The 26324-nt window shown below is 38.7% G+C and overlaps 1 protein-coding gene across 5 annotated transcripts in view; it reads right to left on the bottom strand.

Moving 5' to 3' along the window:
- Positions 1–26324, bottom strand: part of HAO1 (hydroxyacid oxidase 1) — a 128379-nt gene that overhangs the window by 33542 nt on the left and 68513 nt on the right. The window contains exon 9 of one of the 5 annotated variants that reach the window (XM_043480175.1): positions 6784–6873. The exons of 2 other annotated variants lie outside the window; for them this stretch is intronic. In XM_043480175.1, the coding sequence (XP_043336110.1) occupies positions 6799–6873 (75 nt within the window). In that variant the 3' untranslated portion in view covers positions 6784–6798. Of the gene's footprint in view, positions 1–6783; positions 6874–14279; positions 14583–23430; positions 24453–26324 lie in introns of those variants that run through there. 2 more of the 5 variants (XM_043480178.1, XM_043480174.1) reach the window with 2 other exon arrangements.

Raw genomic sequence — 26324 nt, 5'->3', positions numbered from 1 at the left:
GTCTGTTGTTTGTTGCTAGTTGCTTTGTCACTAAGTTGTATCTGACTCTTTTGCAACCCCATGAACTGTAGCCTACCAGGCGCTTCCATCCATGGGATTTCTCATATAAGAATACTGGAGTGGGTTGCCATTTCCTTCTCCAGGGGATCTTCCTGACCCAGAGATTGAGCCAGCATCTACTGCATTGGCATGTGGAGTCTTTACCACTGAGCTACCAGGGAAGACCAGTATAGGCTGAGTATGTGTTAATAGAATATAGACAATGTTTTCTATTGAATTGCCTAATATAATAGTTGTGAGGCAATATGAAAGTGAAATGACTATATCTGGTAAAATAATAATACCAAAGAAAACATCTACAGAATAATACAATAGAGCCCTTTAAAGCAGATGGTTGCCTGGTATACATACATATTAATATACACATATGCATATACATATGTTAAAATGTCACCAATTCATTGTAGCCAATATGTTTTCCATATGGTAATTCTCAGTTTTTAGGTTTCTGCATCAGAAGTATGTACCACATTCTATTAAACATGTGGTCATAAGGGCACAATGTTAACTGTGTTGCTTAATCATTATTACTCACCCTTGCCTGTTATTTGCTTTTCCATCTTTCTCTCTAACTAAAGCATTTGTATCATTCCCCCCAGACATGGTCCCACTTATTCAAGTGGAAATAAGAACATTTCTCTATAACTGCAGCTGAGAAGATCACATTAAGCAAAATTCCAAAGCTAACGGCCCACTGTGCTTAGTCACTCAGTCATGTCAGACTTTTGTGACCCCATAGACTGTAGCCTGCCAGGCTCTTCTGTCCATGGGCTTCTCCAGGCAAAAATACAGGAGTGGTTTATCATTTCCTTCTCCAGGGGATGTCTCCAACTCAGGAATCGAACCCGGATCTCGTGCATTGCAGGCAGATTCTTTACTGACTGAGCTACAAGTCACAGTCAACTGATGATCCACCGAAATGACTGACCAGGTAACTCGATCAACTAGCTCAAGGGCATAGTTTACAAACCAAGAAAATATTTTACTGGATCATGAAGGAGTCTTGCCTCACCCCTTCCCAGAACACACACCCAGAAGATGTGTGCATTTGGTAGTGCTGACCACATCATTCCCGAAAGTGAGAAGAGGTCTCGCTTTCCCAAAAGCAAGTACCCCAGCATCAGCCTCCATCTACAAACACAAGATGTGGTACCAGGAGCCTTGCAGTGTGAATTTCTTATGGAAATATGCACACTTGAAAGGAACACAAGGAGTACACCCTCTTCCTAGGACTGAAGTTCAGATTCTTTCTAAGAAAAGGTTATTACAATGTCACCAGTCTACTTCTCATGTCTAAAAATAAAACATCACATCACTTCTTAAGATACATATTACATATGATTAGAACTTTATTCTATTTTTCCCATCTCTTGGCTGGCATTCCTCAGGAGCAGAAAAAAAAAAAGAGGCATTTTCCACACAAAAGTCCACATTGAAGTATGTTTAAGTGTCAGATTAAAACTAACAAAAGACAGGAAACAGGGAGTGAAGACCTTACTAAGTCCTGAACTCACCCTATTGTGCCTAGGTCCCAGGGGTCAGGAAAGAGAGAGGAGGTTCAGAATTAGCTGCTTCTGTTTCCTTTCACTGCTGAGATATTAAACTTCAAAAAATATTAAGTGGACAAGAAGTCCCCAAGTGCCCATAACCCCCTGTGCCTATCTCTAGCATTGAAAGTCCAGTTTCAACCTTATACCTTTTCAAAGTTAGAAAAACATCTGTCCCCATTGGTAAATCCCCTTTCCTGCATATCTGTTTTCTGACTGCCCCAAGTCCTTTCCCTTTCACTAAATAAATAAATAAGAAAAAGGAAAGATGCCAGGAGTAGGGATAAACAGGATTTCTTATCAGATAATGACCACAACTTATTTATTTTTCATTTTCTTACATTTTTCTAATCTAGAATGACCTCCAATGCCAGATATGATTCTGATTTTTCCTGGTAATACAACCTATAGTAGTGATTTTAAAATGTCTTTGGTTTAACTATAGGCAATAGGGTTGTATCATCTCTTCCACAAAAATAGACTGCTCTTGGGAGCTGTCACATCTTTGCCTGAAGTTCTCTCACTCAACACTGGAATAGACACTACTCATTTATTTAGAACTGGAAATGCATTTTATGTTTTGTATGATGATAAAACATAATTAGCCTGCTATCCTAATACTGCTGAAGAGATTGAGGAGATATTCATACATGCACAATCACACATGTAACAACATCTCAGGGTCCTGAGACTCTTCTCCTTGAGTGCTCATCATGCTTCTTAAAACAGATATTCCAGCAGATCTGTCTCTCCAGGGAAGAAAAACAGGGTTCATGTTGGTGCAAATTTCTCAGGAGAATTTGCAGAGCAAGGCTGCACGTGCCACCCAAGAAGGCCCAGGACCAATTTTCCGTTCCCACCACTTCTATCAATTGGTCTTTTTTTTCAGTCCCCAGAAGTGAGCAAATTGCCAATCTTCCTTGACCCAAGGATCACAAAGCCTTTCTTTACATCTTACAATAAGAATGATGTAATGTAGGGGTAAAATGGCTCACATCAGAGCAATCACAAAATTTACATAAGAAATATACTGGAGCCCTGCCTCCCTCTGTGGGGTCAGAGTTTAAAATTGTCCCTTCTTGCTGGTTAACACCCCCCACCTCTCTCTCCACACCTTTCATTTTTACTAAAATCTTACAAGTAGGAAGCACAAGCATTGAGGAAGATGTCATGCATTTAGTCCCTCAAAGAAATAGATCAGGAATTTCAGATCAGGATAAAGACCACAGAAAGAAAATAGTTAAAGGTATAGAGTATTATCATGTAGTTTACCATCCAAGCTGGTTCAGTTTTGAGAGTGAAAGGGGGCAGGACAAATGCTAAACTGAACTGAGCAGTGAGACATGAGGTGGAAGGTGGGACAATCCCTGGCAAAGGTGGATGGAGGTATCCTTAAAGGAAAAGTGATAAAGGTGTCTGTAATTATTTTCAGACCTTCACACTCAGAGAAGCAGTGAGGAATCAGAGGGGCTTATCCTGGACAATACCAGGCTGAGCTGAGCTTTATAAACACCTGCAGAGTTCTTAGGCAGGATGGATTCAAGGAGTCCCAAAGAAACAGGTAGACATTTATGTTATTGCTCTAAACTCTGAGAGGTAATGGAAGCTTAAATTGGCTGATATCAATGGGGTAAAGGTCAGACATGATTGATATAAAATGAAGAGACTTCTGCAACTTATCTGATGTGGGAAATCTCACATAGGGTAAATCAGAGGTAATTTTTCTGAGTAACAGAGTGATGCCATTAGCAGTATTTGGGGAAAACACTAAAGCCAAAAGGTTAAGCAACACACTCAAGTTTATCAGCTAATAATAACATGGCCTCAGGTCCACCCTCCAGTAAAGAGATTACTGTAAAATGATGAAAACCAAAAGGAGATTGCAGTGAAAACCATGAGATCACAGAAATTGCCTGTCTCTGCAAGTTGTGGTAAGACCCTGGACTACAAATCTGAAGATGTGCCATTGAGTCCTGTTCAATCAATCTTTAGTTTATTTCCTCGGCAAATTCCTTTTTTCTGGGCTGGACTCTTAGAAGAATCTGGAGGCACTGGCAGGCCAGCCGTTCTGAGAAGGCCTCAGCTAGGACAGCTGTCCTCTGCTTCATTTTATCTTCCATCCTCTACCTGGCTAGTCCAGACTGTTGCAGATGAGAGCAGCAGAGTTTTGAGAGACAGTGGAAACCCAGGTCTCTACCACATTCTGTTGACCAAAATGAGTCACCAGGTCAGACCTAATACAAGGAAGAGAACTGGAGCCTTTACTGCACCAAACCTATCAACCAACCAAACATAGAGTATGAGGTTTCAGGGCTGGGATTGTGAGATTGTTTATAACTCCTATATAAGAAGCCACCCCTGAATTTATTTTTAACTAAACACTTGCTCTGTTTAATTCACAGAGCTGTTGAAAGAACCTGTTGTTTCTGATTCAACAGTAAATTAAAGGTGAGGCTTCAAGGGGGGGGGGGGCACAAAGAAACAAATACTTTACCACAAACTGAATTGCTACTTGTATAATTAGATCTTTGGGTGTACCCTTACAGGGCATGATTTATATCCATCTCTGGGGACTTTGGAAGGAGACAAGAAAGGAAATCAATTGGCAGAGGGCTTCGGATCCCAGTTGGTGTTTGTTTGAAAGTTAACACAGAGCGGTCCTTATCCTGGCCACCCAATAAAGTCCACTTATCATGTCTTGGGAGCTTGTGCCACTTCAGGAATCTGGTTGGGAGAGTACTTCTCTTTACCTGGAAGGAAAGCTTCCCACCTGATCAATATAGGACCTGCTAGAACTTTCTTAAGCAAAGTATCCCCACATAGAACTTGTGAGGTGATGTTTTATAAAGGAACATTCTTGACCTTAATCAAGTCAGAACTAGATAGCACTGTGTCTGCTGTCTCAAAAAAAAAAAAAAAAACACTGAACACTCTAGCCCTGATATGTGATCTGTCAGAGACTGGCTAGTTGCTCATCAAAGAGTTTCCTCTTTCTGGGCGCACAGCCAAACTACATCCCCTGACACCCTGTATCTAGGTGGGGATGTGGGATTGGCTCTTGCCAATGGAATGTGAAGGGAAGACATCCCTTTTGGTTGAATGTGGGGATCAACAAATTGTAGCTTACTGGCCAAATTTGGCTGGCCACTTGCCTTTGGAACTCAGCCACCTCCATTCATTAACACATTGTCTATAGCTGCTTTCACATTGTAACAGCAAAGCCGAGTCGTATAACAGCAAATATGTTATTCCCAAAACTTAAAATATGTACTATCTGTCCCTTTACAGGAAAAAGATGCCAACCTTGGTTTAAAGTATCTTAAAATTGAGTACCTGTTCCATTCTCTCTTCTGCTTGTCTGCTATCTAGAAGATGTCTCTACAATTTGAAGTCATGACTGTACTTTGCAGGAACCATGAAAAAATGTGAATCCTTGAATGACTACATGGAACTGAGGCCTGTGTCCAGACAACCAGTCCACCCATATTCCTTTAAGACCCACATTGGACTTTGAGATGGATAAAAAATAAAATGTTGGTATGTGAAGGCACTGTAACCTGGGACTTATTTGTCACAGAAATAAACACAACTTACCTTAGACAATAAAGATGGGAAAAGCAGTAGAATCAAGATATTACAAATGGGAGTAACTGCAGCACATAAAAATCAATACATTAGTCCAAGGCCTATATCAAGGCTTGGAAGAGAGAGAAGTGGTTACCATTTCCCCTGAGACTGAGATGAGATGAACTGGCAGAAAACCCTTGGAGACCAATTCTAGCACCAATCTTAAGGTCTTCCTCCTGTACATGACTTGAGGAAAATCAGAGGTTCAAGCCCCTAAGAATAGCTCTCTGTTGGCTTATCATTAATGCCTGCCTGATTTTTTTTAATTACTATTAAAGGGTGATTTATTTTGCAATGCAAACATTTCAGACAAGAGTATGTCCAATAACATAAGTTACTCCATAATAAGAAGGACATTATTATACCCTTTTAAAAAGAAACTAGGTAAACAAGTCAGAAGTATATTTTTATTATCTCAGAGACAATTAGAATCATAGACCCCTAGAAAAGAGAGCTACAAAAAGAAACATAGGTACTCCATGGAAAATGTAAACTGCATAGCTGTGCCCCCTTTGCTGAGTAAGGTGCAGTTCTGGACTCTGATATAATCTAAACAGGTATTTAGTTCAGTTCAGTTCAGTCACTCAGTCATGTCCGACTCTTTGTGACCCCATGAACCACAGCACGCCAGGCCTCCCTGTCCATCACCAGCTCCCGGAGTCCACCCAAACCCACGTCCATTGTGTCGGTGATGCCATCCAACCATCTCATCCTCCATCGTCCCCTTCTCCTCCTGCCCTCAATCTTTCCCAGCATCAGGATCTTTTCAAATGAGTCAGCTCTTCGCATCAAGTGGCCAAAGTCTTGGAGTTTCAGCTTCAGCATCAGTCCTTCCAATGAACACCCAGGACTGATCTCCTTTAGGATGGACTGGTTGGGTCTCCTTGCAGTCCAAGGGACTCTCAAGAGTCTTCTCCAGCACCACAGTTCAAAAGCATCAATTCTTTGGCTCTCCACTTTCTTTATAGTCCAACTCTCACATCCATACATGACCACTGAAAAAACCATAGCCTTGACTATATGGACTTTTGTTAACAAAGTAATGTCTCTACTTTTTAATATGCTGTCTAGGTTGGTCATAACTTTCCTTCCAAGGAGTAAGTGTCTTTTAATTTCATGGCTGCAATCACCATCTGCAATGATTCTGGAGCCCAGAAAAATAAAGTCAGCCACTGTTTCCACTGTTTCCCCATCTATTTCCCATGAAGTGATGGGACCAGATGCCATGATCTTAGTTTTCTGAATGTTGAGCTTTAAGCTAACTTTTTTGCTCTCCTCTTTCACTTTCATCAAGAGGCTCTTTAGTTCTTCACTTTCTGCCATAAGGGTAGTGTCATCTGCATATCTGAGGTTATTTATATTTCTCCTGGCAATCTTGATCCCAGCTTGTGCTTCCTCCAGCCCAGTGTTTCTCATGATGTACTCTGCATATAAATTAAATAAGCAAGGTGACAAAATACAGCCTTGACATACTCCTTTTCCTTATAAATTACCTTGAATTCAGAGGCCAAACTGTATTCCGTCCACAGCATCCTTGTCCTTCATCTGTCCTGTCACTTCTTTTTCACCAGAAGTCACTTCCTCTGGTAATTCTTCCCTGTACACACCACACATGTTCTTTTTTTGTCCTCTTCAGTCCCTGAAATTAATAAGTGCCTCAGGAAAGCATTAATTATACTACAAGTATCATTTTACACACCCATCTCTCCTATAAGATGTTGAACTGGGGCCACTCCCTGACGTAATTTCTAGAACATAGAATGTGCTTAATATGTATTTCATTCTCTAGAATTCTGGGTTTCCAAATCTATTAAAGAATTAAAAATCACTTGGGAATACATAAAAATATGGATTCTGAGACCTATTGAATCAGAGTATTCAGGAATAAGACTATGAGACAGTATTTTTCACAAGGTGATTGTAGGGCACTGATTGCCATGCTCCAGTCCTTCTAACCAGGAGATCTTCCAATCCTAGGAATCTAGTTGAGCTATAGCACTTTCCTTTGGTGGTTCTGCTAGGTCCTCAGACCATGGAAGTGGGCTGGGGAACAGCATTCATTTCTTTAGTCAGTTATTGAGGGCCCCCTATGTCTAGGGTTTGAGGAAAACATAGGGAATAGAATAGATAAGAATCCTGCCCTCATGGAGTTTATATTCTAGGAAAATAGAGGGTGATGAAAAGCAGGATGAATACATACAGATTATAATATGTGTGTAATATGTTGGAAAAAATAAACCAGGGAAAGAATAGGAAGTGGTTATGAAACAGGTCTGGAACCTGGGACTCTTCGCTTAAGTGCTGCATTGCTTGTATCTGGACACACCTCCCCTTGAGCAACAAAATACAAAGAAACTATATGGGATTAAAAATAACTATGTGCATGCACAGTTGGGGCAAAAGGACAAAAAGGTACAAAAGATCAAAATACACAATGGAATATTACTCAGCCATAAAAAGGAACACATTTGAGTCAGTTCTAATGAGGTGGATGAGCCTAGAACCTATTATACAGAGTAAAGTGAGTCAGAAAGAGAAAGATAAATACCATATTCTAACACATATATACGGAATCTAGAAAAATGGTACTGAATAATTTATTTGCAGGGCAACAATGTAGACACAGACATAGAGAACAGACTTATGGACATGGGGAGAGGGGAGGAGAGGGTGAGATGTATGGAAAGAGTAACAAGGAAACTTACATTACCATATGTAAAATAGATAGCCAACGGGATTTGCTGTATGTCTCAGGAAACTCAAACAGGGGCTCTGTATTAACCTAGAGGGGTGGGATGGGGAGGGAGATGGGAGGGAGGTTCAAAAGGGAAGGGATATATGTATACCTATGACTGAGTAATGTTGAGGTTTCCCAGAAAACAGCAAAACTCTGTAAAACAATTATCCATCTATAAAAAATGAATTAATTAAAAAAAAAACTCAGTTGCCATTTCTAAAGAATCTGAAGCAAAAGCAGAGTACTGCACGTGCCCTCTGCCCACAGGCACCACCTAAAGGGTGGGCAAACCACCTAAGCCACCCCTCTGACCTGAACACCTGAACACACTTTTACCCTGACCCCAGGTAAGCTTGCCCCCCACTCAAGGAGGGAGCAAGCAAGAGAAACTGTTGTTCATTTTCACTCATCCTTCGTGCAGCAAGTTCCCCAATAAGGCCTTGTCTGGATTTCTTGTCTGGCCTCTGATCAAATACTATTTATTAAGGAGGCCAAGAATCCTGGTTGGTAACAATTAGAGAGTGCTATTTTAAAGTGCATTACCAGGGAAGCCCACAGTGAGAAGGTTGCACAGAGTAAAGATCTGAAGGCTAAGAGATCAAGAATGATTTCTTGGAGAGGAGGTTTCAAGGGCAAGAGAAAGTGAACAGATACCAAGGCATGAACATTCCTGGCAAGTGTGAGAAACAGGGAGGAGGTAGTGAGTGAAAGGGTAAGTAAAACAAAACAGGGTCCCAGGGGTTAAAGGTTAGTGCCATATCACTCTGCAGGTCATTGTAAGGTGTTTGCCCCTCCTTCATGGGTGATGGGAGCCACTGGGGGGTTCTGGGCAGAGGTCAGATTTGCTTTTTAATAGCCCGACTATGGCTGCTATGCTGAGATTACACTGAAGTGAGCACAAGGGTTGAAACAGGGAAACCTGTTAGAAAACTGATGTCCTAATTCACACAAGAGATGATGGTGAGTCAGACCTGGGTTTATGTAGCAAGGAAGGTGATGAGATGAAATCAGATACTGAACATACTTTAAAGGTAGAATCAACAGGTTTTGTTTTCAGATCAGGCATAGAGTAACAAAGAGAGAATCAAGAAAAACCCCAATGTTTGAGAGCTGAGAACTGAAAAGATGACAAGCGATTCACTAAGAGAGAGAAGGTAGAAAATTAAGCAGATGGGGGATGGATATCGGATGCTCAGTCTTGGATCAGTTAAGATGAAACACCCAAGTGGATATGTAAATGAGGTTAAAGGTCATCATTAACCAATGCATTTCTTCCTCACCTATCTCTCTGGCTTGGACCTCCAATGCCCTAATTCAAATCTCTATTTTTTAAGAAAAGGGATAATTTCAGATATTGGTAAAATTGCTTTGTGAAACCATAAAGTACTATAAAGTGTAAGTTATAAAGTACAAGTACTATAAACTGTAAGTTTTATATGTGGAAGCCCTAGGAAGATGCCATCAACTCAAAAAAGGGCCTTTTATTTGGCCTTTGGAAAAGTAGACTTTAGGAAACATGCAAGAGTCCATAGCCCCTCAGGGTTTTGGGGCCAGAGAAATACAAGTTGGGTTTATTTGCAAGCAAATATAGTGCCTTTTCTGGAAACCTTCACAGTTTGCTAAACTTTTGGAAAATTAAACACCCACCATTAAATCATAACCAAAGGAGACATGAAGTAGCAACTGACCATGCACTCCCACCTATTGTGGCCTGAGAAGTAAAAGCACTATGTCCAGCTAGAGGAAATATGATTTCAATCGAGAATATCTAAAACCCATGGATTTCCTTTCTAAAGAAACCATAGTCCATTCTTTCAATCCATCTCCCACTTGCATTCCATCTTGCAACCACCAGCTCTGCCCCTGCTCCCACCCGTCAAATCTTGGTAGAAACAGCTGTCACCACAAAAGTCATAGCTGGGCCAAGGCAGCCAGCTGGCTCTGTGATTCACAAACAAATTAACCTTGGGATTTTATTTTGAGCAAAGGGGCTTCCTATCCTATGTTCTTAGTGGCCATCCATATTTTTGCTCTTGGATAAACAAACACCAACTCAAATGTCACACAGACTGAGCCATATTGTGGGTTTTCAGGGCCACTACTCACTACTGTTTTAAAAATAGTCTTAATCAAAAGTTTTTATCTCCTGACTTTTCCAGTGACCACTTTAAATGATCTGATCCATACCTAGGGTTTCATTTCTCAAAGGGGAGGAGTGTGAACATCGTTGTTCCATTAACAATTTAACAAATCATTTCTCAAAGAGAAGGCACAGAGTTAAATGATGACATAATATGGTATTTACAAGTTTTAGGAAATCAGCAATTGTATGTGTTGCAGCACAGCACCATCTACTGACCATCAAGGGAAAGAACATGGGAGTGAGAAAAAGAAGACAGGAAGACAGGGCACAGAAAGGAGGTGAGAAAGAAGAGAAGGCTAGAGAGGAAGAGGAAAAGAAAAAGAACGGATCAAGGAGGAAAAGGAAGGGGAGAGAAGGGACGTTAAATTTAAGAAAAGGACTTTGGATTTTCACTCACGCAAATCTTCATGCCATACATACAGAAACTGACTTCAGAAGGTTTCGTTTCTATTCATCAAGGATGCAGAAGAATTTCAGGTTGTCTATTTATAAGAAAAATCACTTTAACATTTTCAAATTTTTAAAAATAGCTATCCTCGTGTGGCATTGTCAAATGGATACATATATAAGTCAAAGGAATAGAAGAAAGAATCCAGAAGTAAACTCCTATATTGAGTCTTATTTTTCTACAAAGGTGCAAAGACAATTCAATGGAGAAATGATAGACTGTTCAACAAATTGTGCTGAAATGATAATACAAAATATGTGCAACCTCAACCCATACCTTACCTAAAATGTAACTAAACATGGGCTACAAATGTAAATAAAACATTTTCAAATGTTAAACTGGCTTTCAGTACCCAGAATTCATCCCAGGTATGAAAAGCTAGTCAAACATCTGAAAATCAATTAATGTAATACATCAACAGGCTTTAAAAGATAAGCTTCTCCATCATATCAATAAATTCAGAAAAAAAATTTACAAAAATCCAACACTCTTTCATGATGAAAAGAAAAAGAACTCTCAGTAAACTAGGAAAAGAGGAGAACTTCCTCAACTTAATAAAGAGTATCTACAAAAGCCTACATCTAACATCATACTTGATGATAAAGTAGAGGTTTCAGCTATGGCTAGGAACAAGTAAAGGATGTCCTCTCTCACCAATCCTTTTTGACATCATCTTGGAAGTTCTAAATAGCATAATAATACCAGTTACCCTGGTGGCTTACTCGGTAAAGAATCTACCTGCAATGCAGGCGACCTGGGTTTGATCCCTGCATTGGGAAGACCCCCTGAAAGAGGGCAAGTCAACCCACTCCAGTATTCTTGCCTGGAGAATCCCCATGGACAGAGGAGCATGGTGGGCTGTAGTCCATGGGGTCACAAAAGAGTCAGACATGACTGAGCAACTAAACACACACATGAGAAAACAAAGAAATTGTTTGGGGGAAAAAGAAATAGAACATTGTTTGCTGATGACACAATCATCTATATAGAAAATCTTAAAGGATTAACAAAAAACTTCTGTAGCTAATAAACAAATATGGCAAGACTAAAGGATATAAGGTTAATATACAAAAGTCAACTACTTGTCTACATGTCAGCAATGAAAGAGGAGAATTTGAAATTAAAAACACAATGTCATTTACATTAGCATCCAAAATGAAATACTTAGGTATAAATCTAACAATGTATGTATGAGTCAACATGAAGAAAATTATAAAACTCTGATGAACAAAATTAAAGAACTGAATAAATCGGGAGACACTCCATGTTCACTAATAGAAAGACTCAGTACTGTCATGATGTCAGATCTTACAAACTTGATCTACAGATTTAATTCAATTCCAATCAAAATCCCAGCAAGATACTTTTGTAGATATTGACAAATTAATTTTAAAGTCTATATGGAGGGGCAAAAGACCCAGAATAGCCAACACAGTATTGAAGAAGAACAAATTTGGAGGGTTGATAAGACCAGACTTCAAAACTACTATAAAGCTGCAATAATCAAGACAAGGTTGTGCTGGTGAAAGAACAGAGAAATAAATCAATGGAACAAAATAGACAGCACAGAAATAAACTCACAATACAGTTGACTGATCTTTGACGAAGGAGCAAAGGTAATACAACAAAGCAAATATAGTCCTTTCAACAAATGATGCTATAACAATTGAACTTCTGTATTAAAATTTTAAAAAATATAAAGACATAAATCTTACACCCTGCACAAAAATTTACTCACAATGAGCCACAGACATAAATATAAAAAGCAGAACTATGAAATTCTGAAAAGACAATACAGAAGATCTAAATGACTTTGGGAATGGTGATGACTTTTTAGATAAAATATCAAAGGCATAATCCATGAAAGAAGTAATTACTATAAGTTAGGCATCATTAAAATTAAAAACAGTCTGCTTTCCAAAAGACAGTGTTCAGAAAATAAGACAATATATGGATTGGGAAAATGTATTTGCGAAAGACATATCTGATAAAGGATTCTTACCCAAAATCTACACAGTCTTGGAATTCAACCAAAGAAAAAGAACAACCAAATAAATAAGATTATGAACAACGATATTAAAAAGTGGGCCTTAAAAAACTAGGAATAAAACCACCATTTGACCCAGTAGTCCCACTCTTAGGCATATACCCTGAGGAAACCAAAACTGAAAGAGACACATATCGTTCATTGCAGCACTATTTACAATAGCTAGAACATGGAAGCAACCTAGATGTCCATCAACAGATGAATGGATAAGGACGTTGTGGTATATAAACACAATATTACTCAGTCATAAAAAGGAACGCATTTGAGTCATTTCTAATGAGGTGGGTGAATCTAGAACCTATTATACAGAGAGAAGTGAGTCAGAAAGAGAAAGATAAATATCATAGTCTAACACATATATATGGAATCTAGAAAAATGGTACTGAAGAATGTATTTACAGAGCAACAGTGGAGAAACAGACATAGAGAATAGACTTATGGACATGGGGAGAGGGGAGGAGAGGGTGAGATGTACGGACAGAGTAACATGGAAACTTACATTACCATATGTAAAACAAATAACCAATGGGAATTTGCTGTGTGTCTCAGGAAGCACAAACAGGGGCTCTGTATCAACCTTAGAGGGGTGGGATGGGGAGGGAGATGGGAGGGAGGTTCAGAAGGGAGGGGATGTACACCTATGACTGATTCACATTGAGGTTTGACAAAAAAACAGCAAAATTCTGTAAAGCAAGTATCCTTCAATAAAAAATTAATTTAAAAAACAGTGAGTCTTAACTGCTACCAAAGAATACATCACCAAAGAAGTCCATCACCAACTCCCAGAGCTTATGCAAACTCATATCTATCAAGTCGGTGATGCCATCCAACCATGTCATCCTCTATTGTCCCCTTCTCAAAGGTATATGAAAAGACAGTCCACTCTATATGTCACCCCAGAAAAGCAAATTAAAACAACATATTACCACTGCATACCTACTAGAATGCCAAAATCTGAACCTTGATGACACCATATGATGACAAAGATGTAAAACAACGGGAACTATCATTCATTGATGGTGGGAAAAGAAAATGGTACAGCTACTTTGAAAGATATCTGGCAGATTTTTACAAAAGAAAATAAGCATTTTCAGCACATGATACAGTCATCATTTCCTTGGTATTTACTCAAATAAGCTGAGAAAACATGTCCACTCAAACACTTGTATTTGGCAATTTATAGCGGCTTTATTCTTAAGTTCCAAAACTTGAAAGCAACCAAAATGTTGTTCAGTAGGTGACGAATACATAAACTGGGTACATCCAGGCAACTAGATACTACTCAGCCCTGAAAAGAAATGAGCTAGTAAGCCACCAAAAGATATTCAAGAACTTTTAATGTATACTACTAAGTGAAAGAAGCCAATCTGAAAAGGCTACATACTGTACGGTTTCAACTATACTGTATTCTGGAAAAGGAAAAAAAAAAAGCTATGGAGACAGTAAAAGATCAGTGGTTGCCAAGGGATTAGGCAGGAAAGATGAATAAGTAGGCTGAAAGGATTTTTAGGGCAGTAAAAATACTCTATATGATACCACACCATAATACATGTCATTATACATGGATACATGTCATTATACATTTATTGAAGCCCACAGACTGCCAATACCAATGATGAACCATAATATAAACTATGAACTTTGAATGATTATGTGTCAATGTAAGTTCACTAGTTATAACAAATGTACCATCTGGTGGGGATGTCGATAGTTGGGGAGGTTGTGGTTGTGTTGGGAAAGGGGTATATGGGATATCTATGTGCCTTCCTATTAATTTTGCTATGAACCTTAAAACTTCTCTAAAAATTAGTCTTTTTAAAATACTAGAAGAAAAGACTTTCCTGATGGTCCAGTGGTTAAGAATCCCAGTGGAGGGGACACAGATTTGATTCCTGGTCCAAGAAGATTCCACATGCCATGGAGGAACTAAACTCATGTGCCAGTTATTTAGCCCATGTTTTAGAATCCATGCTCTGCAACAAGAGAAGCCACAGCAGTGAGAAGACTGCACACAACAGAGTGGCCACAAACCACCGCAATTAGCAAAAGTCTGCATGTATCAACAAAGACCCAGTGCAGCCCCCCAAAAACACATAACTATTTTTTAAAATATTAGAAGAAAAATATTACACAATTATTCATGACAAGGAATGGGGCAGGGGAAACCATGATGGAACTACTGATTCATTTAATATCATGTATGAATCTCAAATTCATCATGTTAAGTGAAGTAAGCCAGTCTCAAAGAGTTACATATTGCATTATTTCATTTAATGATATTCTGGAATAGTGAAAACTCTAGGGACAGAAAATATATCAGTGGTTGTTATAGTAGGAAGAGAGGGTAACATGAAGGGGTATAGAGGAATTTGGGAGCGGTGAAGAAACCATTTTATATCTTGACTGAGCTGATTATTACACTACTGTACATATTTGTCAAAACTCTCAACTCTAAAATATAAATATGGATTTTACCATATGTAAATGATACCATAATAAAAATGTAAAAAATAAATGACCTTACTCTAATATGTGACTTATTGCAGAAAAAGATTGAATTATAAGTATTTTCTACTTTCACACACTATTTGTTTAAATTCATCAATTTATTCTTAAAAGAAAACCCTTGCTAAACAAAGCTAATCTTGGCTCCTGTTTAAAATAGCATGCATTTAAAAATAGAAGAATCTGAATTGGTAAGTTTTTAGTGTAACATGAACAGTTACATAATCTACATCTTAATGATCAAAATGTATTACAGAGAGAGGATTATACTGGGATTTAATGCAATCTTTGACTAACTTTTAACCTGAATGTTTATCCATGTGAAACATCTTCAGAAATTCTTTCTGGTAGCTTACATTATACAAAGAAATGACTACATGGTTCTGAATGCTGTCCCTTTCTTCTCAAGCTCCAGATTACATCATATCAGCCTTCCCAGAGTTATACTTTTGTTTTTTCAACCAAGGTTACTTCTCAGTCCCAAAGAGAAGAAAAGAGTTCAAAGGTAGCAACCTATACAGGCAGAGCATTTATTGTATTGGATGTATGATGCCAAGAGCAAAGGTTAACCAAAAAAGGAAGAGGAGGATGGAGAAAAAATGTTAAAATTCTCACATCAAAGGCCATTTTGCCAAACTAGCATTTACTGCATCAGTGGTTTGATCACTGTTCTTTGGATCCTTCATCCACTAACATGATTTGGGGGCTATATAAAATTCATTTATTTAACAATTATTTCTCATGGGTCTGCTATGTAAGCTATGGTGCCAAAAACAAACTTGGGATATGGTGACCCACAAAAAGACAACAGACCTGTCCTAAGACAGCTTATCATCTTTGGGAAGAAGTCAATCCATTAAGTCAGAAATGATGGCACAGTAGGATCACACCTGTCATGGTATCTGAGGAGTACAGGGGAGGAAGGCAGATGCATCAAAGCATCGGAATCCAGGTGGTATATTTAGTAACAAAAAATGTATGAGGGCAGGGACATTAACAATTCAATGACTATTAACCAGATGGATTAAGGAATATAGGCAGTAAGAAAAGACAACAGCAGCAAAGATCTAAAACCTTACAAGTCTATAACTATATAATAATGTAATTAAAGCTTTACCACATGAAAAAAAATATGCCTGGAAAATATAAAGACTCAATAAAATTGTAAAAAAACAAAAAAAAACCTCTCCTTAATTGATCTGTAGCTATCTAATTGAAGTTTGGCCTTGGAATTCAAAATGAAGCAGACAAAGGATAACAAAGTTTTGCCAAGAGAATGCAGTAATCATAGCAAACACCCTCTTCCAACAACACGAGATATGACTCTCCACATGAACATCACCAGATGGTCAGTATTGAAATCAGATGGATTATATTCTTTGCAGTTGAAGATGGATAAGCTCTATACAGTCAGCAAAACAAGACCTGGAGCTGACTGTGGCTCAGATCATCAGATCCTTATTGCAAAATCAGGCTCAAATTGAAGAAAGTAGGTAGGAAAAAACACTAGGCCTTTCAATTATGACCTAAATCAAATCCCTTATGATTATACTGTGGAGGTTATGAATGGATTCAAGGGATTCTATCTGGTAGACAGAGTGCCTGAGGAACTATGGACAGAGCTTTGTAACATTGTACAGGAGGCGATGACCAAAACCATCCCCAAGAAAAAGAAATGCAAAAAGATAAAGCGGTTGTCTGAGCGGGCCTTAAAATAGGAGAAAAGAAGAGAAGTGAAAGGCAAAGAAGAAAAGGAAAGATACACCCAACTGAATGAAGAGTTCCAGAGGATAGCAAGGAGAGATAGGAAAGCCTTCTTAAGTGACCAATGTAAAGAAACAGAGGAAAATAATAAAATGGGAAATACTAGAGATCTCTTTAAGAAAACTGGAGTTACCAAGGGAACATTTCATACAAAGATAGGCACAATAAAGGACAAAAATAGCAAGGAGCTAAAGAAGTGGAAGAGTTTAAGAAGAGGTGGCAAGAATACCCAGACATCCTGGAGTGTGAAGTCAAGTGGGCTTTAGGAAGCATTACGACAAGCAAAGCTAGTGGGGGTGATGGAATTCCAGGTGAGCTATTTAAAATCTTAAAAGATCATGCCATTAAAGTGCTGCACTCATTATGCCAGCAAAGTTGGAAAACTCAGTAGTGGCCACAAGAATGGAAAAGGTCAGTTTTTCATTGTAATCCCAAAGAAAAGCAATGCCAAAGAATGTTCAAATTACCACAAAATTACACTCATTTCACAAGATTATGTTCAAAATCCTTCATGTTAGGCTTCAACAGTATGTGAACTGAGAAATTACAGATGTACAAGCTGGATTTACAAAAGGCAGAGAAACCAGAGATCAAATTGCCAACATATGCTGGATCATGTTAAAAGCAAGAGAATTCCAAAAAAAAATCCACTTCATTGACTGTGCTAAGGCCTTTTACTGTGTGGATCACAACAAACTGTGGAATAGTCTTAAAAAGATGGGAATACCAGACCACCTTACCTGCCTCCTGAGAAACCTGTATGCATGTCAAGAAGCAACACTTAGAACCATACATGGAACAACGGACTGGTTCGAAATTGGGAAAGAAGTATGTCAAGGCTGTATATTGTCACCCTGCTTATTTAACTTGTATGCAGATCACATCATGCAAAATGTCAGACTCGATGAATCACAAGCTGGAATCAAGACTGCAGGGAGAAATAGCAACAACCTCAGATATGCAGATGATACCACTTTAATAGCAGAAAATGAACAGAAACTAAAGAGCCTCATGATGAAGGTGGAAGAGTAGAGTGAAAAAGCTGGCTTACAACTCATCATTCAAAAAGCTAAGATCATGGCTTTGGGTCCTATCACTTCATGGCAAATAGATGGGAGAAATCTGGAAACAGTGCCATATTTCATACTCTTTGGTTCCAAAATCATTGCAGACAGTGACTGCAGCCACAAAATTAAAAGACACTTGCTCCTTGAAGAATAGCTATGTCAAACCTAGACAGTGTTTTAAAAACTGAAGACATCACTTTGCCTAGAAAGATTCATACAATCAAAGCTATGGTTTTTCCAGTAGTTATGTATGGATGTGAGAGTTGGACCATAAGGAAGGCTGACACTGAAGAACTGACACTTTCGAACTGTGGGGCTGGAGAAGACTCCTGAAAGTCCCTTGGACAGCAAAGAGATCAAACCAGTCCTTCCTAAAAGAAATCAACCTTGAATATCCATTGGTAGGATTGATGCTGATGCTGAAGCTGCAATCTTTTGGCCACCTGATGTGAAAAGCCAAGTCGTTGGAAAAGATCCTGATGCTGGGGAAAATGAAGGGCAAGGGGAGAAAGGGGCGACAGAGGATGAGATGGTTGAATGGCATCACTGTCTCAATGGACATGAGTTTGAGCAAACTCTGGGAGATACTGAAGGACAGAGATGCCCGGCGTGCTGCAGTTCATGGGGTCACAAAGACCTGGACATGATTTAGTGACTGAACAACAGCAACAGCAATGAAAGTAACCCAGTTGATGCTAAGTGGAAACAGAGAGAACAAAACTAATCTAGAGAAGATGCTACCCCCAAATACTATTATTAATTTGTCTTTATTTAGGGAAAACATTTTGTCATTAATGTTGTTTTTCAGTCGCTCAGTCTTGTCCAAATCTTTGCCACCCCTTGGACAGCAGCACGTCAGGCTTCCTTGTCCTTCACCATCTCCTGGAGCTTGCTCAAACTTATGTCATTTGACTTAGTGATGCCATCCAACCAATCTTATCCTGTGTCATCCCCTTCTCCTCCTGCCTTCAATCTTTCCCAGCATTAGGGTATTTTCTGATCAGTCAGCTTTTTAGGGTCATTAAGGTGGCTTATCCAAATTTTTACAGACTATTGTCAAATTGTGTAAAAAAGCAAAATGCATTAGTCTGCCTTACCTCTTCTAGTTTTGAAAGTCTGTGCACTTGGAGTTAGAGTCTAACTAGACTGCTTTCTAATAGATTTCATTTTAGAAATAGATAGTAATCTCTTACTTTTTACGCATTTCCTTCAACACAAATGTCTTGCATGTTTAATCTTGGTATTTCTTTGTATAGAAGCTCATCATTCATAGAAAAAACAACCACTCATCCAACAAATCTTTATCTAGGCTCCACTATATGCCATGTCCAAGAATCTTCATTTGTGTTATGCACTTGAGTAATTGGTCAAATCAATAGTATAAAAGTCTGCAGGTACACATAAAATTACTTAACCAATAGCTTAAATGCTTAGGTAAGCTCTCCCTCAAACCTCAAAACCAATAGAAAAAATGAGGGCTAACATGTCACAAACCTAGCCATATTTTTGATCTGTACTATTTTTTTGGTATAGAGTTTCAATAAATATTATTCTTTTAGCAATGCCATAAATTCACTTCTCTATAGCTTCAAAAGCTTGATCATAGTTTTATGGTTCTCGATTTTAGTGAATTTGTCCATACTCAATCATCAGTCTTTGCCCTTCCAAAATATTCATAATAAATAATTCAAGAGGAAAATGCCCTTAGTTTTTGCCTGGATAGCATGTTTTTTTAATTCTTTCCCTCCTTTTTATTTTAGGTCTCATTCTGTCTCCATTCTGATGTTTAATTGTGGTGGTAATTTAGCAAAGGTACTGATTTTGAAGGGGTCTGTGATCATTAAAATTTAAGCCCAAATAGCAACCTGTGACATTTTTTAAATTTTATATTGGTGCATAGTTGATTAACAATGTTGTGTTTGTTTCTGGTGTACAACAAAGTGATTCAGTTTTATATATATATATTCTTTTTCAAATTATTTTCCATTTAGGTTACTACAGAATACTGAGCAGAGTTCCCTGTGCTATACAGTAGCTCCTTGTTGGTTATTTATTTTAAATATGGTAGTGTGTACATATCAATTTAGGAAGACTTAATAATTACCAAGAAGCCAACATCTTGATGATTTTCTCAATGAACTAAGCAATGGTATAAAGATTTCTCTTCTTCACATATTTTTATAATATTCTGCCATATACTTTTCAGCTATTTCTCTGGAAACTATTTGAATCCATGTTTCTCCTAAGCAGTGACACAAGGTGGGCTGGCTTTCACGCTTTCATGTGGATATGGTATTGCTGCAGGCAAAAGGAAGCACTCCTATAATAAACCCTCTGGGTGGGCTTGCTTTATAAGGGCCTTGAAAAGCTGAGAAAGACAAGCAAAGAACCAAGTGTGAAACTTGAGGCCCTTGTCACCAACACACTGAGTTAAAAGCACACACCAATTACTAAACATACCTACTCAAGCTAGTAAATTGACCGATTTCTCACCCACTATTTTTGTTTTTATAAACCAAGGGAGGAACACAAGAAAAAAAGTCTTACTTTTATTTTTTAACTCAAGAAAGGAAAAAAAGGTAAATTTTGCATATTATTAACCATTACTTTTAGGCAGTTACTATTAACTCTTAGAGGTTAAATCAAAAGAAATACAGGATTCCATCAGTCTTGGGCAGTGCTGGAGAATATGCACTCTGTCTTCACCTTATACATACAATGTACTTTCAGAATTAGATGTCACAACATCATGAGAAACAGTATGCTGAAAGAGTCAGCCTGACAGAGTATAATGGTATCTATAGAGAGTTTGTTCAAATTCTCTCTGTTAATGTCTAACTCATGGGCTGGTACCTGATTTCATTCAAGTGTTACTACTTTCTTCATAAAATCTACTTGTAACTCTTGAATAATGCTGAATCTACATGCCACAGCCTGGAATTCTGACTACAACTAAGAGTTATATATGGAGGGATGAAATAAATATCTTACTCTAGTCCTCAATCTCACATCTAAAATTATCTCTGCCAGTACCTAGTTGTTCCTTGGAGAACTGATGGTAGGAACTGACTGCTGTAGGGTATATGTCTGAGCTCCATCCAGAGGACTTTGAATTCCTTACACCATGTCTCTATGCTCATCCACAGGCTGTGTGTGGTCTGAACCAGTGATTTCCTTTAGAAGGTTGACCTTGGGCTATTGGAACCAACTTTGCTGCCCAGAGAGCCAGAAGTACCTGGGAATTTGCATCTTCCAAGGTTGACCAACCAGCCCAGTTTGTTGAAGACCGAATGGTGTCCCCAAATGTGGGATTTTCAGCACTAAAAGCAAGACAGTCCCAGGTAAACTGAGAAAGTTGACTACCCAAAGTACCCTCATCACCACAAGTGAGCAGTCCTTAGTCATATCTGATTAGTGCAGTAATATGAAAGCCCAAAAATATGATGCTAAAGCTGAAACTCCAATACTTTGGCCGCCTGATGTGAAGAACTGATTCTTTGGAAAAGACCCTGATGCTGGGAAATATTGATGGCAGGAGAATAAGGGGAAATGGGATGAGATGGTTGGATGGCATCACCAACTCAATGGACATGACTTTGAGCAAACTCCAGATGGTGAAGGACAGGGAAGCCTGGTGTGCTGCAGTCCATGGGGTTGCAAAGAGTCAGACATGACTGAGTGATTGAACTGATGAAAGCCCAATTCCTTTGTCTTCAGTTGGGACAAACATTCAGGTACAATTGTGTTCCAGAGCACCTTGCAGGAACTGACTGAGGCTGGAGTTTCCCATACCTCGCATCTTCCCTTCTGTATCCGGTCTCTCCTTTCACTTTCCCATGTCTCCTGGAAGCACTTCCTTATTAAATCATTTGCACCCCATTCTCATCTCAGTGAAATACTGTGAACCCCTGCTTCTTTCCAGGAGTGTGAGAAAATCACAGGACATGTCTGCCATCGAATTCATATGGCAGTCACAAATTTCATTTTAGCCAAATGTTTAAGCTTATCCTGAACTAAAATATGGTGGTGGTGGTTTAGTCGCTAAGTCATGTCTAACTCTTGTGACCCCACAGACGATAGCCCACCAGGCTCGCCCATCCATGGGATTCTCCAGGCAAGAATACTGGAGTGGGTTGCCATTTCCTTCTCCAGGGGATCTTCCCAACCCAGGAATCGAACCCAGGTCTCCTGCATTGCAGACAGATCCTTTACCAACTGAGCTATGAGGGAAGCCCAGTTATAGGCAGGTGGGAAAATTCTCTCATATTGGTGAATTTCCTTTTCTTGTTTCCATAACTTTGGTAAACTTGGAGGTGGTAAAGATGGCAGAAATGGCAGCAGAGTATAAAGGTGGCTCTTGGGGCAGGGAACGGGGGGGGGGGGGGGGGGCGGCAAACAAACAGTTAAAAGAGATAGAATTTAAATAATCAACCCCAAGTGATTAAGATTTGATTAGCTATTATTTAGTGCATCCCAAGGGGCATTTTTTTCTGAAACAAAACTAACATCTTTAGTACATTTTAAGAAAATAATTTTCTCTGCTAGGATATGTAATTCTATCATTTGTATATACCTACAGATATTTTTTCTGAAACCATAACTGAATAAAATATTAATTTGCCCTGGACTGTCCTTTTTTGTGTCTAGAAACTCTGCTTCTCTGACCTGCTCTCTCTTTGAACCACTGAAGTTACTATACAATGAGGAGCAATTTGCAATAATTTACCAAAAAAGAAAAAACACAATAATAAAGTAGCTCTATAACCTGTGTGTTTGATTTAAGGAAAAGGGTTTCCCTTTCAGGACCCCATGAATGTACAAGGTTCAAACAAAGGGCGAGGCGCTAATGAACAGCCTCTGTTTTCCTGCGCCGGGCCCTGAACAGAATGACTTCATTCAGGGCTACTGTTCGTGCATGGAAAGTGCTGGTAAAAAATCCCACAGAGTTCAGACGACCTTTTCCTAACTTTCTTTTTTTTCCCCTATTTGTCTTTCGGGTCTAAGCCAGGGATAACATAAATATTCATCAGCTGATATTTGCAGTAGCTGTGAAGTTATGAATGAGGCCATGCGGCTTGCCTCTTGTCCCATCTACAGAACGGCAGCTTCTCCACTGAGCTTCCAGCCAAAGGACACTTTCCAAAATCCCCAAAGGGTACTAGCAGGCTTTTCAAATTCAGACTTTTCTTTTCTTTAATGCTCAGACCATAAATGCTGTCTGCTCAATGTTTACCCTGGGATTATAGAAGAAGAAAAAGAAAAACATTACTTTGCCAAGCTTTAAACTTTCAGATGCCTTGACATAGCAGGCAAATGTGTTAGTAGCTCACAACATTGGTGGCATATATCAATGGTTATGATGGTTGCAGGTTTTCTTTTTACATTAAATACCAGACAGATACCTGAGGCATGTATTGTGTGAAAGACAGCTAAAAGAATCACAGCCTTCATCTGTTTTTACTGCTTTATTAGTCACCTGGGCAGGTGTTGGACAGAGATGCTGGAAAACACTTTTGAGTAAGACAGCTTCAAATAGGTCCTCGATGTTGAGACATAAAAACATAAAAATTGTGCCTGTCATACAGCCCAGAATGGGCTAGTCTCCTTGTAATCCAGATTTTCCACAAATCAGAACTTTAGAATCTGTATTTTTAAAAAATTTTCCAGAGCCTCTTACCCAAAAAAAAAAAAAAAAAAAGAACGTCATAACTGGAAATAAGAGACTATGCGGTAGCAAAAAGTCAAGTGATGAATCAATACCCAGTAGCTAATAAACATAAATAGAACACATTTAATAGATACAGTATAAATTATGTCAATGTACAATATTGTCTTTTTAACTTTGCTTATCAGTGTGTTTTATTCAAAACCCAACATGTGGTCTTTGTCTCTGTAGAAGTGTTCCCTATGTATATGAGTTATCTGGATAATCCTAGGACATGAGGATAAAAGAGCCATACTTGGAAGAATCTATTTGGAAACATACTGTATTTCTGAATTTTATATAACAATTGCAGATCAAAATCTCCTATGATCACTGTTCTGTAGGTTTTCAGGTCCAGCTATCTTGGATAAGAGGACATACCTGACAGTGGAAATGTCTAAACCACCAAACCATAGAGATGAAAGATAGAAGAGCAGGAACTCAGGTGTTCCAATAAGGACCAGATCCCAGCCTGGCAAGAAATCTGACTGGAACAGATATTCATGGCTGGATTCCCGTCTCCTTCTTCATCCTGGAGTCTAGCCTTCCCAGGGCTAGAATGGGAGCCAGAGGCAAGTGCTCAACTGTATTCTCTCTGGCTCCAGCTCTCACCAGAATAAGATCTGATGAAGAACTGTTGGAGAGAGTTATAGGCAATGACCTTCTGCAGGAAAAACTAGTCAGTAGACAGGAATGATGGATTGTCATACATGCACAGAGACACTGGGGAGGCCAGACAAGTTAGAGCATGCAGGAAAGATTTCTTCTCCCTCTGATCCTTTCCCAGTACTGTAAATTCTGATCTGGAAGTAGCAGAGGGAAGAATTAGATGTTGATGTCCTCTCTGTAAAACCCTTTTTCAAAGCACATTGCAATGTCAGAAATAATTTCAATTAGAAACTTTTTACTCTTATGTTATTGCAGAACAAAATACTCTTATTCAACAATAGCCTATAAAATTTCATGTACAAGTGACTCTATATTTTGATCTTGGGCACAAGCAACTGAAGATATTTGCTTACTTGATTAGTTTTCTTTGTTTTTAAAGGACTATTTACATATTAAAGGCCGCTTTCTGAGTTCTAGCCTTTCTTTCTTTCTTTCATCTGTCTTTCCTCTCCAGGAACACTGCACTTTCCAAAACAATACCTCATCTGTTTAAGTACACAGAATTTTGAACAGTACAAGACAATCTGTGATCTGTCAAGGCAGACCACAAGCTTAAGTCATACTGTTTCATTAAAGTGGTCCATGTAATTTATAATCCAAATTGGGAGAATTTGAGAGTAATTGGAGCATGAACACTAGAAGAATGAGTATTATCCTGGGAGAATAAATATAAAACTGGGAATGTTGTGGACAAACAGGAGCATATAATCACCCTACACTTGAAGTCCTCTGGTTGATTCTCTACTTTTATCTTCAGTTTCCACTTTTGTTCTCTGGATAATAATTTGCTTTCCCATTAGGTGATTTAATGCCACTTTATTTATCTGTTATACCATATTATCATCAATATACATTACTCAAGCTATATCCTCATAAAGTTGCTTTGGGTGATGCCCTCTCCCTTCTGTCTTTCCATTGAGGATTTTAAAGTTTTCTAAAGCATATCCCATAAACTGTGCACTCTGCCTATATATAGGCCCAGTGCTATCTCAAGAAAAATAAGATTAGATTGCTTATTTCCCTTGCTTCTGAGAGATTACTTGGTGGATACCGGATAGCCAGCTGTTGGCTCTCTCTATATACTGAAGTACACTCAGCTCCCTAATCAGAATAGGGATAATTCATGCACAAAGGCATATCTGACTACTTCCATGGGTTCAGTGTCCACAGATGTTAAAGAGCACCTTGGAGGAACAGCAGCTTCAACACACTGGTTTTGGCCTAATGACTTTGTCATACCTGTTGATTCCTAGCTCCTCTATGTGAATTCTTCTTACTTTTGGGTGATCTTTTTTAAAAAAAAAATATCTATTTATTTATTTGATTATGGTCTTAGTTGCAGCACATGGGATCTTTCGTTGCAGAGCATGGACTTCTCTCTAGTTTTGGCACGTGGGCTCAAGAGCACTGGCCCAGCAGCTGTGGCACGTGGGATCGGGAGCCCTGGCCTGGTAGCTGTGGTACGTGGACTCTCTACTCTTAGGTGATCTTGATGAGCCACTTTAGCTCTCTTGCTTCGCAAAGGTCCTTTAGAATTGCAATGTGGAAAACTACACCACTTCAATGTTCTAACACATACAGCATACTAACACATAATTTTTTGATGTAATAAATTCCTGAAGTCTACAGATGCTGTTTAAACTGATGAGGAGTATTCTGAGTAGAATTTTCACTAAACAAACTTTTTTTAATTTCTTGCCATTAAAATTTGATTTATTTTGTTATTCAAACTTTGTCAATTATCTCCATCTCTGCCACTAATAGTCGACTGGACCTTGGTAAGTTATAATCCTTCTGGTCAGTTTCCTAAACTAGAGATCAAAGGGTTGAATTTTCAGTATTTCTCACATTGCAGTCCATAGCATTTTATATCCATATTATATTAATCACTTTAATTAAAATCCATATTATATTAATTAGGCTTCCCTGGTGGCTCAGACAGTAAGAATCCACTTTGCAATTCAAGAGACCCAGGTTTGATTCCTTGGTCAGGAAGATCCCCTGCA

Source organism: Cervus canadensis, chromosome 10, assembly GCF_019320065.1.
Source record: "Cervus canadensis isolate Bull #8, Minnesota chromosome 10, ASM1932006v1, whole genome shotgun sequence".
NCBI classification, from domain to species: domain Eukaryota; kingdom Metazoa; phylum Chordata; class Mammalia; order Artiodactyla; family Cervidae; genus Cervus; species Cervus canadensis.
This window is presented reverse-complemented; position numbering and strand designations above follow the sequence as displayed.